General features: G+C 45.8%; 1 protein-coding gene across 3 annotated transcripts in view; it reads left to right on the plus strand.

The window, feature by feature from the left end:
• Positions 1 to 413: 413 nt before the first annotated feature.
• The window catches only part of LOC103016116 (phospholipase A and acyltransferase 3), a 28,583-nt gene continuing 9,448 nt past the window's right edge, over positions 414 to 19,548 (plus strand). Inside the window, exons 1-3 of one of the 3 annotated variants that reach the window (XM_007174361.3) lie at positions 414 to 573; positions 1,058 to 1,135; positions 15,964 to 16,066. In XM_007174361.3, coding sequence (XP_007174423.1) covers positions 1,121 to 1,135; positions 15,964 to 16,066 — 118 coding nt within the window. In that variant the 5' untranslated portion in view covers positions 414 to 573; positions 1,058 to 1,120. Of the gene's footprint in view, positions 610 to 813; positions 836 to 1,057; positions 1,136 to 15,963; positions 16,067 to 19,548 lie in introns of those variants that run through there. The other 2 variants (XM_007174360.3, XM_007174362.2) reach the window with 2 other exon arrangements.

Raw genomic sequence — 19,548 nt, forward strand, 5'->3', positions numbered from 1 at the left:
TAATATACAGTAGTCCCCCCTTTTCCTAGGGGGATACGTTCCAAGGCCCCCAGCAGATGCCTGAAACCGCAGGAAGTACGCAACCGTTAAGATAGTCCCCGCTTATCCACGGTGTTGTCTTCCTGTTTGTTACCCAGCGGACTGCAGAGAAAGAAACCGCGGATAACGGGGGCCTATTGTAGTTTTAAACTACAGTATAAGCCCACTTGAGTGGAGGAAATAAGCAGATTGATGACACGCCAGTGTGATGTGTATACAAGAACTTAAGTTGAGCGGGCCGCAGCGCGTGCGTAGCCGAGGGGAGGAGGCGGTGGCCCTGCGCTGGGTTCTGGAGGCGCCTCTGCGCAGGGGAGGGTGTGCTGAGAGGTTTCGGGGTGAGCGGGGAGCGTCCTGGTCTGTCTGCCCCAGAGGCGGGAGCAGGCTGTCACTGTCGCCGGGGCAGGGAGCTCTGCGAGGCTCTAATTAGTCAGTCTCACGGGGAGGGGCCGGGTGACCTCACGCTGGCCTGGACTCTGCGGCCATTTAGCCGGTTCCCTTTGCAGTGGAGGCCGCGCTGCATTCCAAGTCCTCGAGGTGGGTGGAGCGGTACTTCCCGGAGCTTAAGGAAGGGTGAGACGCTTGGGGTGGCTCTCAGGTGTTCCAGGCTGTGTGGGGGATGGAGAGCTTGGGTGAGGCGGGAGTAAACAAGTTAGGGAGCAGCTGAGGGCAGCGGCCGGGGAGGGAGGGCCGGGCGCGAGGGCGGCCCCGCTGACTCTCTGGGGGCGCAGCGCGCCCTGGTAGGTGACACGGCGGCTCGCGCTCCCCGCCGCTGCGCCGCCCGGCTCTCCGGTATCAGGTGTACCTCCCTGCCCCCTGCAAGGGATTCATCCGTTCACGGCCAAGTGCAGGGGCAGGGAGGGGGCGGGCGAGGAATTGGCAGGGAGTGAGCCCGTTGTTCTCGGAGGGGTTAGAGACCAACCGGGCACGGTCTCCATCACCAGAAGCCACAGTCCCCTGGGGTCTTGGGGACGCTGTTTCCTGCTACTGACCATGAATCCCTGCTCCCCCGCTGCCTCAGGCGTTTACGCAGCTGATAAAGCCAACTCCAGCGTGAAATTGAGGGCCTTCATTACCGAAGAAGATGCGCGCCCCAATGGTAAGTTGCTTGGGGGGGGGCGCGAGTGGGCTGGGAGTGGGAGCCGTGTTTCGGTGGGTCTGAGTCATCGCTTCAGAGAGAGGGTCCTTGAGGATGTGGCCTCCAGATGTGGATGCCCCACTGGCCGGTGGGCATCAGGTGTGAGATACGCGTCGGTGGATATCCGTTGGAGTTGTCTCAGTGTGAGTACTTGCGTGGGTGGGTTGGGAGGCCGCCCTGCCTGAAACAGGCCCCCAGGAGCGGGGAGGCAGCAAGCAGAGATTTGCCCCACCAAGGTCCTGTGCTGCCTTCCCGAGTCAGACCAGAACACCTGGATGGGCTCCTGGGGCTGATTGTCTGGGGCTGCACCTGCTGCCCCCGCGCCTGGGTCTGGCAACAGGTGCTTCTTCTGGCCTCAGCTGATGCACCTCATGACCAGCCCTGTCAGCAAGTTCCCAACTCTCACTTTTCCTATGGTTCAGAAATCATAAAGGGGCTTAGCAAATGCTTCCTTTCAGCCTAGCTGGACCTGCTCCAGAGAGGTTCTGAGCCCGGCTTTTGAGGTAGTCTCCCCCCGGGATTGTGTTCCTGCTGAGCACCTAGCTGTGGCACTTTGACCAAGTTTCAAATCCACTCTGTTCCCCAGAGTGAGGATTATATGACTTAATACTTATGAAGTGCTCAGAACAGTGCTTCACACACATATTATGTGCTCAACTGTAATTCATTGTTGTTATTATGATTATGATTATGTTGTTATTATGATTATGATTTAATCCATGTAAAGGGCTTAGCACAGTGCCTGGTATTAGGGTGTACCTGGAATATTTGATGTCTGGAGCGGTCATTTGAAAACATCCTCTCCTTTATCTAGCAACATTATTTTCAGTGATAATCATGAAATGAATAGTAATAATGGCCAGAAAAGAAACACAGTCAAGTTTCTTCTGTTGACCTTTGTATATGAAATCATGCCAGTGAAAAAATAAAAACTGAAAAATAAAGTAGGTGTTATAGAGAAAAATAGAAGTAATGGGTTAATAATTTTTAATTGCATTAGTTTATTTTTGAAGAAAACGTATTCTTACATATAGGTTGGTCACAGTAGTGAATAATAATGCCATTACAGTTTCTGTTTTGGAACTTTAATTTCTGAAAAGTTGTCCTTGACTTTGACAAAATTGATCTTCTTTGCATATTCATGTTCAACACTCAGTAGAGCTTGATTTGTCCATTTATCTTTATTCACAGTTGAAGAACACTTTTTAAATTTACTAAAAATTTTTTTTATTGAAGTATAGTTGATTCACAATGTTGTGTTACTTTCTGCTGTACAGCAAAGTGAATCAGTTATACATATACATATATCCACTGTTTAGATTCTTTTCCTATATAGGTCATTACAGAGTATTGAGTATAGTTCCCTGTGCTATACGGTAGGTCCTTATTAGTTATCTATTTTATATATAGTAGTGTGTATATGTCGAGAAGACACTTTTTATTAATTTTAATTTCAAAAGCTTCTCTCATATGAAACAACAGATATGCAAATTGGAAAAACCTTAAACATTAGGATAAGTTTGTCAGAAATTCATAAAAATCCCATTTCATAATAAATTGGAGAAATTGCAACACTGCCTATGTCTTAAAAAATTAATTCTAGTGGCTTCTATTTTTTATTTTTATTTATTTTTGCTGATCTCTAGATATCTCTCTCTTTTTTTTTTTTTGGCCGCACCACATGGCTTATGGGATCTTAGTTCCCAGACCAGGGATTGGACTGGGTCCTCGGCAGTGCGAGTGTGGAGTCCCAATCACTGGACCACCAGGGATTCCCGATTTTTTATTTTTATTTTTAAAATTTATTTTATTGGAGTATAGTTGACTACAATGTGTGAATTTCTGTTGTACAGCACAGTGATTCAGTTATACACATATATACATTCTTTTTCATGTTCTTTTCCATTATAGTTTATCACAGGATGTTGAATATAGTTCCCTGTGCTATACAGTAGGACATTTGTTGTAATTAAATGGCTTTAATTTTTTTATTTTGATTTTTTATTATTATTTTTTAAAACATTTATTTATTTATTTGGCTATGCCGGGTCTTAGTTGCCACGTGCAGGCTCTTAGTTGCGGCATGCGGGATCTAGTTCCCTGACCAGGGGTCTAACCCGGGCCCCCTGCATCGGAAGCGTGGAGTCTTAACCGTGGACCAGCAGGGAAGTCCTCATTCTAGTGGCTTTTAAATATATCCACATTTAAAACATTTTCACTGAAACATATTCAACAGAAAATTCATTGTAAGCTTTTATCTTATTTGGCAAAATTCTCCCCAGTTTTTCTTCCTTGGCAAAAATCAGAGAAAATGGCTGAATGATGGTGAACTTTGACATTTATTTAATCCATTGCTTTAGAATGAGAGTCTAGTTCTTGGTGAAAATGATCCAGACCTCCAAACACTTCTCTTTCAAACACTTTTCTTCTGGCGCTGGGAGAGCAGACTCTTGTCTTCTGTTTAAACACAGGAAAATGTAGGACCACAGGGGTTGGCGGCCCAGACTGTGCTGAAAGTGAACTTGAACCATTCTGAGCCATTCAGAACTTACTGTTGGAACAGACACATGTAGCTGAGTCTGTGTGTGTTGGAGGTTGACCATATAGCTGGGTGTTCTCTGATTAAACTTCCACAGAGAAGACTGAAAGAATAAGAAATGAAAGTGTGCTAATTTAAAGCTCACATATATATTATTATTATTATTTTTAAAATAAATTTATTTACTTATTTATTTATGGCTGTGTTGGGTCTTTGTTGCTGCGTGCGGCTTTCTGTAATTGCGTTGAGTGGGGGCTACTCTTCGCTGCGGTGCGCGGGCTTCTCATTGCGGTGGCTTCTCTTGTTGCAGAGCACGGGCTCTAGGCGTGCGGGCTTCAGTAGTTGTGGCACGTGGGCTCAGTAGTTGTGGCACGCGGACTTCAGTAGTTGTGACTCGTGGGCTCTAGAGCGCAGTCTCAGTAGTTGTGGTGCACGGGCTTAGTTGCTCCGCGGCATGTGGGATCTTCCTGGACCAGGGCTTGAACCCGTGTCCCCTGCATTGGCAAGCAGATTCTTAACCATTGTGCCACCAGGGAAGTCCCTATATTATTAACTCTCAACAGGAATTGCATGAGTTAGAACTTAGACCAATATCACTGATATTGTTTAAAAGTGTTGGCACATGGTGATAATAAACAGCAGACTGATTTCTGGTGTGTCTTATGGTTTTAAAATTCTCTATGGACAACTCTCCCCTATTTGTCTGCACCCAGAGGATTCGGCTCTCACTTTCCCACTCTGGGTGTGCCACTCCCTGGCTCTTAGGGCTTGACAAATGTTAGTTGTTGTTAAAGCAGCTGCCTGGACCTCCCTGGGACGGAGAGGCTGTGTTGTCTACCATATGGGCCCACGTTTCTCCGAGCCCTTTAGTCCAGCCCTGAGTCCTCCTGGTCAGGGCCAGCGCTGACCATTTCCCTCCCCTCTGTGTTCTAAATTTACTTAGAATTCGTGGGCCAGGAGCTTTGCCTTCCCTTCTCCACCCACCCTGCCCTTAAACCTGTGGCTTGTTGAGCAGCGGCTGCTGGGGACGTGAAGCTCCAAAGGGCATCTGAGGCTCCAGATATGCAGAAATCGATGGGCCTGCTCTGGTCTCTGACTCTAGACTCGCTTATTGACTTCTTTATGACCCTCTAGGTTTGCCGGATGATCTGACAGATCTCTGTGGGGTTAGTTAAGGTGCAAAAGGGAGGGGGTGGGGCCAGAGGCTGGGAGGGGCTTGAGGAGAAAGCAGTGTGTCCCTCTTGCCCACAAACCTCTGCTGAGAATGTTGTATGTGCCTGGCTGGTTGCTCAGTCCAGCTGGAGAGCTGGGCAGGGAAACTGATCATTCCTTCCCAGGGGCTCAGCCCAACAATTATCGTCATCGGATAAACAGGGCTGCGGCTGATAAACACTCTCTGCCCTGGAGTCTGGGGGAGGCACTGAGGAGGTGGTGACGTGAGGGGTGAGTAGGAATCTGGCAGTGAACAGTCAGGGGCATTTCAGGACTAGAACACAGTGATGTGGAGGCAAAGCTCACCATGGAGATGCTGATCAGATGTCAGTAGCTTCGTGTGAATTACCGGCTGCGTGAAAAGAACTTGGCCTTTGGATGCAGGAAGACCTGCAGTGTAATCCTGGCATTGCTTCTCAGGGAGTTCTCTTGGGCAAGTTACTTCCTACCTCTGAGCTGTTTTCTGGTCAGTAAAATGGGCTGCTGTAAGGATTCCAGGTAACTTGTGAAAACCCCAAGGAGTGCATGGTGACAGCGGTGGTGGTTCCCACATGAGTTCAGGGGGAATCCTGGTTCCCGTGGGGTGAGGTTCAACATGTAGAACAGGTCTGAGGCTTGGAGGTCAAGAGCCTGGGAGGGCAAATGAGTTTTGCCTCCTTTTTCCAGGATACACATGACCTTTGGGTTGCTGTGGCTGGACCTGGTACCCACTGGAGCTGCCACTGTCCCTCTCCCAGAGGCTGGCAAGGGAAGAGGTGATGTGTCAGCCCAACCCCTCCTCTACCTTCTCACTGGGCCCGAGGTTGGGGAGTCTGCCCCCCACCTCGAGTTCCCCGGACCCACACAGCCTGGGGCACAGTGTCTCAACCCTCTAATAAGCGTTAAGGGGTTTTGCAGCTTTTCACCCCCATTATCTCACTTATTCCTCACACAAACTCTGCTGGATGGATCTTAATGGCGCTGTTTTACCAGAGAAGCTCAGAGAGGTTAAATGATTCTTGAAGGTCACACAGCAATAGAGCAGAGGGGCCTCACGTGCAGGGGGCCTGGGCCCTGCTTCTGACAACACAGCCTCAGATAGACAGGATTGATGGTGGGCTCTTCGGGGGTTTCTTTTCTTCTTAAAGCCTTGGCATCAAAACTCCCAACTCTCTGCTGGAAAAGTCCCTTTTCAGCACCCTCCCTGGACTTCAGGTTTTTGAATTACATGCTTGTAGATGCTTTCCCCAGAGTATCAGAAATGAAGTGGGTGAGGTGGGGGATTTCCACACTCACCACAGCATGTGATTTGGGAACAAGAACTTGCTCTCAGGCTGGGTTTCACAACCTCCATAGTGTCTCCAGCTACTCCTGGAGCTGCCTCTGACCTTTCCAAATCCAAAATAATAAAAGCACCCCCAAGAACAGTGGCAGCAAATACTGCCATTTACCTGTGTGCCAGGTAGTATTTGCTGAGTGTTTTATAGGTACAAATTTATTTGATCCTCGGGACAACCTCATGAATCAGGTGCTATAATTATCCTCATTTTAGAGCTGAGAAAACTGAGGCTGGGAGAAGTTGGGTAACATGCCCAAGGCTATCCAGCTAGTTAAGTAGCAGAGCCAGAATTTGAACCCAGGCTGTCTGGCTTCAGAGCCCCACGGCTGTAATCAGTATGCAGTTTCTGAAAACCAAATGCATCCTAATTTAAATGCAGAGCAGTAACGCTCATTAGCCTACTTTCTGTATTTTTTGTATGCCTGAAATATTTCATTAAAATAAAAAAATTGCAAACTTCTGATGAGGAGGCTAAATGGAGCTGTGTGTAGGCAGATTGGAATGCTTCCTTAGTGGCCTTGAATGAAAGAAAAACATTCTAGGGACTTCCCTCGTGGTCTAGTGGGTAGGACTCCACGCTCCCAGTGCAGGAGTCGGGGTTTGATCCCTGGTCAGGGAACTAGATCCCACATGCATGCCACAACTAAGAGTCCACATGCTGAAACTAAAGAGTCTGCATTGCCGCAACGAAGATCCCATGCGCCGCAACTAAGTCCCGGTGCAGCCAAAATAAATACATAAATAAATATTTTAAAAAATAAATAAGTAAAATTAACTAAAAATATAGGTACCCCATTCAAAGTAAAATTTAAAAAAAATAAAGAAAAACATTCTTTTTGTTTTGTTTCAACCCTTGGGTTGAAAATTCTTCTGGAAGTGCCCTTACTTTTCCATCTGGTCCTGTCCATTGCCCACGGCTGAGGGTCTCACACTGGCTCAGAGTTGCAGGAGTGAATGTGGATTAACATGCAGGGGCAGATGGTGAAATCTGCCAGAAGGCTGGCAGATTCTCCTTGTGCTGGGGACCAGGCTGTGGTTCAAGTTCCTGCTTTGCTACTTTCGGGCTGACCCTGGATAAGTGACCTCATTCCCTTAGCGTCAGTTTCCCCACCTGCAAAGTGAGGTATGACTGCCCCTCTCTGCCTAACCCGTCTCTCCTGTGGTTCTCTGGGCTGCACAGTAGAATCACCTGGAAGCTTACAAAACTGCCAGGCCTGGGTTCCACCCCAGGGATCCTGCTTCTGACCCAACCGCAAGATCACCTGGAGACGCCTGCACCGCTGTGCTTTTGCTCCTGTCTGCCCCGTCTCCATATTTCCCCTTTCCGGCCGCTTCCTCCCCACTGCCTCCTCTGATTGCAGGAGAGTGTGAGGGTTAAGAGTGAAGGATTGCAAAGCACCGAGCTGATCTCCCTGTGCTATGCGGCTGCTTCCCACTAGCTATTTTAACATTTGGTATTGTATGTATGTTCATGCCACTGTCTCACTTCGTCCCAGCTTACCCTTCCCCCTCCCCATGTCCTAAAGTCCATTCTCTACGTCTGGGTCTTTATTCCTGTCCTGCCCTTAGGTTCTTCAGAAATTTTTTTTTTTTTTTTTAGATTCCATATATATGGAAAAAAAAAAAAGAGTGACGGATTTGGGGGAATTCCCTGGTGGTCCAGTGGTTAAGACTCCACGCTTCCACTGCAGGGGGCACGGTTTGGATCCCAGGTAGGAGAACTTACATCCCACACGCTTCGGGGTGTGGCCAAACAAAACAAAACAAAACAAAACAAAACAAAAGTGCAGGATTTGGGTTTGAATTCTGTGTCTACCATGTACACGCTCCCTGTCATCTTTTAAGACTTCAGCAAAATCTCAGCTGCTCCCTTTTCTAGGAGGAGGTCCTCTCCTAGTCTCTCTTATACCCATTTCAGCCGGCTTTTGCCTCCAACTCCCAACAGGAGCTGTTCTCCTAAAGATCGACAGTGACCCTCACCCCAGACCCCTCTTCTGACCTCCAGACTCGCGCATGCAGCTGCCTCCCTGCCTCTCCAGGTGGCTACCTGGTGGCTATTTCAACACAGCGTGCCCTCCGTGTCTGCAGCCTGCCCATTCAGCCTCCCCGAAACCTTGAAGTCACGTTTCACTCCTCTTTCCTTCACACCTTACCTCATTGCAACAGCAAATCCTGTTGGCTCTGCCTTCAAAGAAATCCAGAATGCATTACTTCTCATCCCCTGCTCCCCCCATCTTGTCTGAGCCATCAGCTTCTCTCTCCATCCTCCAACCTCCATCCTCCCCTCCTCCACTCCCCACTCCACTCCAGCCACACTGGCCTCCGGGCTGTTCCCCTAACATACTCCTACCTGGGGCCTTTGCTCAGGCTGTCCCCTCGGCCTGGGTCTTCTCAACATCTGCAGGGCCCACTCTCTGCCTTCCCTGACCCCCTTTTACTATTGCAATCCCCTCCCCCTTCCCATCCCACTCCAGCCCCTTAACCCTGCCCTACCTTTTCTTTCTTTCTTTTTGTTTTTATTTGGTATCTCTTCTACTATTCTGTATGATTTACTCATTTACTAAGGCTTTAAAGAAATTGAAAAAAAATTTCTGTCTCTCTCCTTGATGCTGAACAAAAGCTCCGTGAAGTCAGGTATCTCGGCTTTTGTTCATAGGCGTAGCCCAGGTGCCCGGCTCTGTGAACATCTGTAGAATGAATGAGCAAATGAAAGAGTTCCTTGACCCTCTCAGGCAGAGGTGGGTATCCCCAAAGTGAAGGGATTCTCAAGGAGTGTCGTTGACCAGTTACACTGTTTCCCTGGGGTGGGGGAGGGTGTTTGCTAAGGGCAGGATGATTCTGCATGCATGCCACAACCTCCCCTCCTGTAATTTGTGTGGAGTAGGTGGACATATTTGTGATAAAGCAAATTCAGTAGCATAACAGTAGATGTAGGTGGTGGGGTATACAGATGTTTACTGAAAAATGCTTTCAATTTTGAACATTTGAAAATTCAAACTAATGTTTGAATAATTTTCATAACAGTGTTGCAAAGCATGTTATAAACTTTTCTGCTCATTGCAGAAAAGCTGGAAAATGCAGAAAAATAGAAGGAAGCAAAATAATCACAATAACCACACTTAGCCCCAGCCCCTGGCGGGAATCTCTGTTAGGATGTTAGTATACATCTTTCTAGTTTTTTGTTGTGTGTATTTGTTTTGTTACATAATAGTAATTGTATGGATTACCCCAGATTGAACACACTGGTGTTTGTCAAGCCTTACATTGTTTTCTGATTCTAAAACAAATATATATGTATTTACACATTTGGAAAACTAGAACAGAATTAAAAAGAAAATTAATACCCCAAGTTTCACCACCTAGTAATAAACACTGTTTACGTTTTGGTGTATTTCCACAGTTTTCAAAAAAAAATGTGTTGGTTATCTTTTTTGAACAAAGTTTAAAAAAAATACCGTTTTGTGTAAAGCTTTTTTTATTTTTACTTAAAAAAAATTGAGTTATCGTTGATTGGAAAGCTTTTTTACTTACCATTATATTATGGACATTTCTTGTCCTTAAGTATTCTTTTAAATATAACTTTTAAAACATAACTGTATATTAGTATATAATTATGGCAATATTTAACTAATCTCTTTATGTAGGATATTTAGGTATCTAATTTTTTGCCATTAGATGTGACTTTGTGACATCTTTTGTAGGTATTTCAGATTATTTCCTTAAGATCTGGTCTATAAATAGAAATTGGGTCAAAGGATATGAATATTTTTAAGGTTAGTGATACAGATTGCCAAATTGACCTTCAGAAAAGTTGTATTTATTTATACTCCTACCAGCAGTGACTGAGGGTGCCTGTTTACCTGCATCTTTTCCTATATTTAATATTAGTATTTTAATCTTCCCCCAAACCAGTTTTTAATTTAATTTGATTACTAGTGAGATAGAATGTATTTTCTTGTATTAGTGGTAATATGTATTTCTCCTTTTAAAATTATTTATTATACCCTTTCTCCATTTTTTTCTATTTTGGTGTTTACATTTTTTATTGATTCATAAAAACTCTTTATGTATTAAAGCTGTCATTTTCTTCCAGTTGGTCTGGCTCTTTTGGTTATAAGTAACCAGCAGCCCACTTAAGCTAGCTCAAGTGAAAAAAGTTTATTCTAAGGACACATGTGGAGCGGTAAGGGGATTCTCTTGAAAATCTAAGTATAGGAGCTGTATTAAGGCTGGGCCTCCCAGGGGCTGGGAGGCAGTTCAGGATCATGGTGATTCCAGGCACTCAGCAGCTGGAGTTTGTGCATCTCTCCTCTAGTGCTCCACCACTGGTGTGACTCAGCTAGCTGTTCTTGATGTGCCTGCTTCCTTCTCTCCCACTGTCAACAGGGGTCTTCTACTTGGTCAGAGTGGGTGTGAGAACTCCAACCCTTGGTTTGGCCTGTGATTCATTGGGGTCTCCCTTGCCTCCTCTTTGTCATGACTTTTCAATTTTAGCCTCTCTGCCAAAAGCTATTTTCTTTTTCATTACTTGGTTCAGATTTTTGAGAGAGAGAGAGAGAGAAAATTTGGTTGGCCCAGGTCCACTTATCATGGAGGATCATAGGATGGTGACCTGCTTGGGAACCGTGCCTTTTTCTAGTCCAGCTGATGGAGGCTGGGATGAAGTGGTCACATGATATAAAATATGGCTGCCTGGGCAGTCGGGATTGTGGGTGGTCGTTTTCTCTTAAAAGGGAGTATGAACGTAACAGGCAATGATAGAAACTTTTAATAAGAACTGTAACATTTTTCAATTGTAAAAACTCTCAATCTTTTACTTTATGCCTTTTTCTTTGGACTTTATCTTTAGAATTTCTTCCTCTATTCTAAGATCTGAAACATGTCCATCTATATTATTTTAAATTTTATTTTATGCTTTTATGTGTTACATTTAAGTGTTAATGATTTTTAAGCATCATTAACATGGTAATATTTACAGGCTCCAGATGGGAGATGGTTTCAAGAGGTTTTGGTGACAGATAACATCCACCTTTTTCAATTAAAAAACTGCAAGTTCATCAATATGAAGGATGTTTTCCCATCTAAAACTCTTTTAATAAAAGTTTTTATTATAAAAATAATTCACATTGGTAAGAAAATAATAAAATAATATAGCAAAATATAAAAGTCTCTGAATCCCAACCCCCACTGTATATAATACACAACAGTTTGGTGTATTTTCCTCAGCTCATACATAGTGTATAATACATTTTGCATGTGAATGTATAACAATGTTTTTTAAGCAAAAATGGGATAATGTTTTCCAACTTACTTGTTTTGATTATTTCTATGTCTGCTTATGTAAATCCAACTTGTTCTCTCTATTGGCTGTTTGTACATATAAATATAACATAATTTAGTTGGTCCTTATTAATGGTCGTTTAGGTGGTTTTTCCAGTGTGAATTGCAGAGGCCAGATATTGTTCTCCATTTGCTTGCTAAGGAAAATGGCTGTTACACAGCTCTTTGTAAACCGTGCTTTTGTGGAGAGGATAAAGACTTTTTGTTCTGAAATCCTGTGGGTGCAGGGTCTCAGCTTTGCCACTGTCATTGGCTGTGTTGTGTGGGAGAGCCCTGGTTACTGTGCTCTGGAGAGTTTCTGGCTTCCTGCTGGCTCACCTTGTTCCTGGGGGAAGAACCACCTGACAACAGGGTACAACTAGGTTTCTGGGACTGGGGATCAAGCTGAGTGAGAGAGGGATCACTGTTGATCCAAACTGAAGGGCCAGAGAGTGAATATTTTACTATCTCTGGTCTCTGTTGCAACTACTCTACTGCTGTAGAGAGAAAGCAGCCTCGGCCACAAGGTAAATGATGGGGGTGGCTTTGTGCCAATAAAGCTTTATAGATACTGAAGTTTGAATTTCATATAATTTCATGTGTCACAAAATATTCTTCTTCTTTTGACTTTTCCCCCAACCACTGAAAAATGTAAAGATCATTCTTTGCCTGCATACAAAAATAAGCAGAGGCACAAATTTGGCCCAAGGACTTTTGTTCTCATATTTCTAATTTTATAACATGCTTTCTTGAGTTCTTAATTTTGATTCAGCTCAGTTGGCTGTGTGTATCATTAAGCAGTTGTTTCTCCAATTAGAGTTTAGTGAAAGGGTGTGAAATATTTATATCCCTGTTCACGGCACCCTGTCCTCAGTGGTCCCTGCAAGACCCCTTGTCTTCTGTTTTTTTTTTTAAGTTCCCTTTTATCATCATTCCTCTCCCTCTCCATCTTACCAATGGCTAGGTAGCATCGTAATATATTTAATATGTATTCTTTAGATTCTTTTGTTGTTGTTTTAAAAATTTTTGGGGGGGTATGGTTCTGGTAAGATATGTATTATTGGTTTGTGTGTGGGTATCTTTAATATGTATAAGTGGTATTTTGCGGAGCTCAATCTCATTTTTTCACTCAGCACTGTATCTAAAAGATTATCCACATGGTCATGTGAACATTGAGTCCTTGCTTCTAACTAGTGCACAGGGCTCTGTGGGCGAGTCCAGCACCTTTCACTTCATTTTTTAAAAGAAGTTTCCTTGAGTGGTGTCATGTTTTAAGCTAGTGCATATTTGGAAATATGTGCCTTTTGCCCTTACAAGGCACAGCCAACATGACTGAGTATTAAAAAAAAATCACAGCCTTTTTGCTTTCAAATTGTGGATATCCATTTTTTTTAAGTTAAAATTTTTTATTTATTAAAAAAATTAGTGTTTAAAAAAGTTAAGGTCTAATTTACTCTTTTAGTGTTCAGTTCGATGAGTTCTGATTAACATGGACAACTGAGTAACCATTCACCGCCATCAAATACAGGACAGTACATAAAGTTTAATTGCTCTGAAATTTCCTCATTCCCCTTTCTTGTCAACCCCTCTCCTGACTCCTAGCCCCTGACAATCACTGATTACTTTACTGTCCTATGGTGATGCCTATTCTGGAATGACATGTAAGTGGAATCACACAGTATGTAGATTATTGGTATGGCTTCTTTCACTTAGCATCAGTATTTAGTGTTATAAAGTCTGAGTTTCTTTGTAGATATTTTTGTCACTGTGTGTGTGTGTGTGTGTGTGTGTGTGTGTGTGTGTGTGTGTGTATATATATATATATATATATATATATATATATATTTATTTATTTATTTATTTTTGCAAGCATGTTTCTCTGTATATCAATATCTTTCATTGATACCTGTCTGGAATACAGTGAGCTCCTGAGCTCCTTGGGTCTGTGTACCTACTGGCTGCTTATTACTTGACGTCATATTACTGATGTCCCAACTGTCTCCTTTTCTAATCAGTAGCCTCCCTGAGGGCTGGGTCTCTGCCTTGCTTTTATGTCCTGGCTTATTCATGGAAATGTCCAGTTAAATTGCCCTTTGGGGATCCTTGAAGACCCCATAACTCTCACCAAACAATTAATATATACTTTTTCTTTTATTCTGGAAAACAAATGGGATTCATCAATTGTGACCATTGTCCAGTGTTCTGAAAGCTTCCCAGTAAGTTCTGGGCGCCTTCTTCTGGGAAGATAAATTATAATCACTGCAATAAGACAATATGATTTATCTGTAAAATTCCTGTGAAAAGATTTTTTTCCTACCACATGGGATGTTTGTTTGCAGTTTTATTGTTTCTATAAGTAGAAATGAACTGTCATTGACCCTGCTTCCTAGCCATTATAGAGTTGTGATTGGCTCTTCCACTGCCCATCATTCTTATCCCAGGGGAGGCCATACAAGGGGGAGTCCATGCTCCCCCCTCATCTTTGATGGAATCTCTCAGTCAGGCCCACAGAGTTTGGCAGTGGGATGTGGGCAAACCCCTATGGGTCTGTCCCCTAAGAGCAAGCAGGTGAGCAGGAAAGGACAGAGGGCTGGAACGACCACCGATGAGCTCTGTCTCCAGGTGTTCTAAAGAGATTTAAGGTTGGTTTGGACCACAGAAGCTCATCAGCCCTGATCCTGGTCCAGGTCAGAGTGTCCCTACCCGCAGTACTTAGCCCAGTGTCTGGCACTGGGACCTCAATAGGTTGAATGAAAGTGTTCTTGAACCTCCCCAGGTTTTCTCAGGCTCTGGGCTGCTGTGCTCCCCTAACAGGGCGGGGCTCCGAGGAGCATTTCGGCATCCTTCCCACCTTCCCCTGCACACACGCGCACACCCTCACTCCCACACATGCTCACTGTGATATAATGAGAAATGGATATTTAGTCTTGGTCCCGGGTTCCTGCCACAGAGCTCCTAAAACCCGAGTAATTTCCTGAGCAGTAGAGGTGAGAGGAATGTCTTTCGTCATTCAGAATAAGCCCCTTTCAACCGATCGGGTGATCAGAGGGCTGGAGGTTGCATTAATCACCAGTGGCCAATGATTTAATCAATCGTGCCTACATAATGAAGCCTCCATAAAACCCCTAACCTAGGCTGTTGGTGAAAGCACGGGGGTGCTGGAGAGTGCCGGTCCCCAGAGGGGTAATGGAAGCTCTGTGCCCCTCCCGCCACAGCTTGCCCTCTGCATTTCTGGCTATTCCTGTGTTGTATATTTTCTAGTAACTGGTAATCTAGCAAGTAAACTGTTTTCCTGAGTTCTATGAGGTGTTCCAGCAAAGTACTGAACCCAAGGAGGGGGCTGTGGGAGCCCCCAATTTACAGCCGGTTGTTCAGAACACAGCTAACAACCTGCAACTTGCAGTTGGCGTCTAAAGTGTGTGTGGGGGCCTCAGTCTTCTGGGACTAAGCCTGTGGGTCTGTGCTAACTCCGGGCCGTTAGTGTCAGAACTGAGGTAAACTGTGGGTGCCGGTCAGCGTGCACTGAGGATTGAATCGCTTAGCGTGGAAAACCCACACATCCAGTGTCAGGAGTACTGGTGCGGGCACAGTGCAGGGGAGAGTTTTCCTTTGCTTGTCACACACACACACACACACACACATACACCCCAACACGCACACACACACTGACAAACACTGACACACACACATACACCCTCTTATCCTTGGGATGAGCAGTCAGGGGGACATTACTGCCAGAGGTTGACACCAGTTCTCTGCCAGGCCCTGGGCCAGGTCGGGGAGTGTCTGTGTGACACCCCCCAATTTGACCCCCCTGGCAGAGTCTCCAGATGCACAGCTCTAATCAAATAACCTGTGGTGTTGCCTGACGGTCAGTGTGGTGGTCAAGACGCTGGGCCTGGGAATCAGGCAGCCTAGCGTTGAGTCCTGGCCACGTCACTCAGGGGCTGTGTGGCTTTGAGAACATTCCTTTGCATCTCTGAGCCTTGATATCCTCGTTCATAACATGGGGTTCCCAGCAGTGCCCACCTCATAGGAGGGTTGTGTGCATTTATTGAGCTACGCCTGTAAGACACTTAGCAGAGTGCTTGGCTCTGAGTAAGAGTTCAATAAATAATACTCCTAGAAAGAGGAACAATAAGGCAGAAACCCCAGCTAATGAAGCCCTTTAGGCATGCACTTTGCAGGTTGTAATGACAGATGGGCAGGCCCGTAGTCCCTGCAGGTCTGGGACACAGGCTTGTGAAGTCGGACTGGCATTGGACTGGCTGGGCGGGGCTCAGGAGGAAACCCTGGAGAGCTGTTAGCTGGAGGCCGCGGAGCTGCACCCTCCTAGCTGAGCCCTGCCCCTGTTTCCAAGCACTCGTATCACCTGAAACAGTCCTCTTCTTGGTCTTGCAGCCAGAGCCCCAGCCTGGAGACCTGATCGAGATTTTCCGCCCTTTCTACAGACACTGGGCCGTCTACGTTGGCGATGGATATGTGATCCACCTGGCCCCCCCAAGTAAGGGTGCCCAGGGCTCCACTGTGCTGGCGCTGGGAGCAGAGGGAGATGGGGGAGCTGGGGTTCACAGGGGACCCCAACATTCTTCTTTCGCCCCCAACTGGCGGTTGGTTCCTGGGTGCTACAAGAAGACAGCTCGGTGTGGGGCAGTGGTTTTCAGACTCTGCACCTTGGAACACCAGGGCCATGCAGAGAGACTGAGGTGGGCTTCCAAGGGGGCAGTTCTGCTTTTCATGTATTTTATGTATTATGACTTTGTATAAAACACATTCGATCCTGAAGTGCAGATCTCCTGGGAAGAGCACTGGTGTTTGGGCAGCAGACTTGGCTGTGAATCCATTTTCACTCTCCGGCCTTGGTTTCCTCATTTGTAAACTGACGTTAAGAATCCTTAATGTGGAGGATTATTGGGAGAATTCCCCACCCATTTTCTCAAACGTTTTACTTAAACTGAGGTATAACCGAAATACAGTAAAGGGCACAATATCGTCAAGTGTATAGTCAGTGAATTAAAAAAATGTATCCATCCATGTGACAATGATCGGATCAAGATCTAGAACATTTCCACTCCCCGAAAAGACCCCCTCGTGCCTCTTCAATATGCTCTCTCCCTCCCTAGAGGCAACCACTCTTCTAGGTTCTCCTGCCGTAGGTTAGCTGTGCTTGTTGTAGAACTTCAGAGCAGAGGAATCACACAGCCTGTGCTCTTTTGTGTCCGGCTCTTTCCCTGGGCCCGTGAGGTCATCTGTGTTGTTCTTACTTTTCCACTGCTGCGTGTCCTTGGTTATATGGACATCGCCCAGTTTGTTATCTGTTCTTCTGCTGATGGGCATCAGATGCTTCCATTAGTGGGCTGCTCTGTGTGCAGCTGCTGTGGACATTCTTGGATGTGTCTTTTGCTGACCAAGAATGGCAGCAAAATGAATGACCTCACCCTGTATTTATAGAGAAATCAGACGTAACCAGGGTAGATGTCACCATCCCCACCCCTAATCAACCAAACCACCAACATCTAGAACCACATAATCTGCCTTTTCTTCTGTTACAGTGCAAATGTGCCCCTGCCCTTATTTTAAAAGCCAGCCTTTAGGTGTGGGCCCTGGACCCCCTTCTCTTACTTTCACAAGCACTGTGCCCTCAAATTAATAATAATTCTGTATTATTCCTATTGGCCTAGAAACCACTGGAATATCTCCCACTGATAAAACAAACAAACACCCCTTCGACCTCACATCCTCTCTAGCTAACTTCCCATGGAGCAGATCTCTTGTCTGCCGTGGCCCCTGCTGGTTCCTCACTTCCCATCCTCTCCTCTGTTCCCTCCACCAGGGAGTATTTACCCCCTTCCTGGAGCAGCTCTTATCAAGGCTACATCAATACAATCAATATCCTGGTCATGGCTTACTTGGCTTCTCTGCAGCATTTAACACGAGTGGCCTCTCTCTTTTCTTCACCTGGCGCTGCCTTTCTTCCTTTCCCACTGGGCCCTTCCTTCTTGGCCTCCTGTGTGTGTGGGGGCTCCTCCTCTCCCATACCCCTAATCCTTCCTCCTCCCTCATCCGGTCCCCTGGCTTCTAACACCTTCTATTTGTCAGTGTCTCCCTTAGACCATTACCTTAACTTGATTTTAACCCTGCTCAGCTTCAGACGTGTGTAACCTCTTGACGACTTGGCATCTTCACTTGGGTGTCTAGTTGGCATGTTGAACTTGACACACCCCAAATGGAGGGCTCCAGTGGACAATACCATGCGGTTGCTTAGGCCAAAAGTCTAGGCATCATCCTCGATCCTTTTCACCCCACGTCTAATCCATCAGGAAATCCTATTGGCTTTACCTCCAAACCAGACCGCCAATCTGATCACTTCTCAGCATGTCCACTGCTGTGCCCTGGGGTAAGCTACCATCCTCTCTCACCTGATGCTACTGCAGCTTCTGGTTGGTCTCTCTGCCTCTTGTCTACTTACGGTCAGTCCTTCCTTCACTGGGCAGCCAGCGTGATCATTCCAAAGTATAAATCTGATTATGTCACTCGTCTTCTTTTAATTTCGACTGGCTTTTCCATCACACGTAGAATAAGTTTCAGATCTGTGCTGTGGCTTGTGAGCCTGGCGTGGTCTGGCCTCTGCCTGCCTCTCTGGCCTTCCTGAAGCTTCCTCTTCTCTCCTCCTGGGTCTCTAGACTTCAGCCACATTGGCCTCCTTGCAGCCTCAAGCATGCCACGTGCCTTTCTTCTCGAGGTCCTTGCCTTTGCTCTACCTTCTGCTTGTGACGCTCTTTCCTGGCTCTCAGCACAGCGGCCTCCTCTTCATCATTCAAGTCTCAGTTCAAATGCCTGTTTCTGGGCGTGGCCCTCCCCACCCCGAGTGAGAGCAGCCTCCCCTGGTCATCCTCTCCTATGTGACTTCACTTAATCTTCTCCATAGCATTTCCAGTACCTGAAAGTGTGTTATTTTTTCTATTTGTTCCTTGTCAGTGTCCTTTCACTAGAGTGTAAACTAGTTGAGGGCAGGTGCGCTGTCTAGTCCATGTCTGTGTTCAGCACCTTGGACAAGGCCTGGCACGTAGTAGGGCCTCAGGATTGCTTGACTGCGCTGAGTGGGTGTAACTGCTGGACAGGAGGCAGGGAACGGCATGACAGGGGATCTGGGTGGACAAGTGTGACACCCTTCATTGGGTGAGTGATGCTCCTTAGAGGGAAATATGCTTCTATCTGCATCTTCTCACTCGAGCTTCACAGGAACCCCGTGAAATAGGTGAGGCAAGGAGGACTGACCTCCTGCTACTGAGAAAACGGTGGAAATTAGAGTTGGAAGGAAGCTTAGAGAACAACCCAATACTAATGAGAGCGGACACTTGCTGGGCACTCACCGTGTGCCAGGCACTGGTGGAGGCACCTTACCTAGTCAGTTTCTTTAATCCTTGCAGCTCCCCGTCCAGTACTGTAGGCACAGGTAGAACTGACGCTATTCTACAAGGAATTGTGGACTCAGAGAAATTGAGTCACTTGTCCAAGGTCACATAGCAGGAAAGTCGTGGAGGTGGCACTCATACCCTGGCTATCTGACTCTCTATTCCCTGCCCTTACACATGCTGCTATACTGTCAAGTCTGAGGTTTCCCAAAATTTAGTCACTGATTGCTTGCCATATCCTTGTGTCCTCTCTCCAATTATTTAATTGGTATTTTCTTTAATAGACTAACTTTAAAAAATAAAATAATTCTTTTAAAAGGAACTTTAAATTCCTATATTGATGTGTGTCCGTGAATCCACCTTAGCTGGTATTTGTGGATTCCCAGTGTTGGCTCAGCAAAGTTAAGTGACGTGTCAAGACCATTCAGTGATGGAGCCAGAATCAGATCCCAGAGCTTCTGACTGTCAGCCTGTGCACTCACTCACCAGGGTGGCACCCAGGGTGTGAAGTGTAAGGAAGCCCTCACTCTTAGGTGTTGACTCTGAACTTGCATCCCTGAGAGTTGGTACC

This window comes from Balaenoptera acutorostrata, chromosome 9, assembly GCF_949987535.1.
Source record: "Balaenoptera acutorostrata chromosome 9, mBalAcu1.1, whole genome shotgun sequence".
NCBI classification, from domain to species: Eukaryota; Metazoa; Chordata; class Mammalia; order Artiodactyla; family Balaenopteridae; genus Balaenoptera; species Balaenoptera acutorostrata.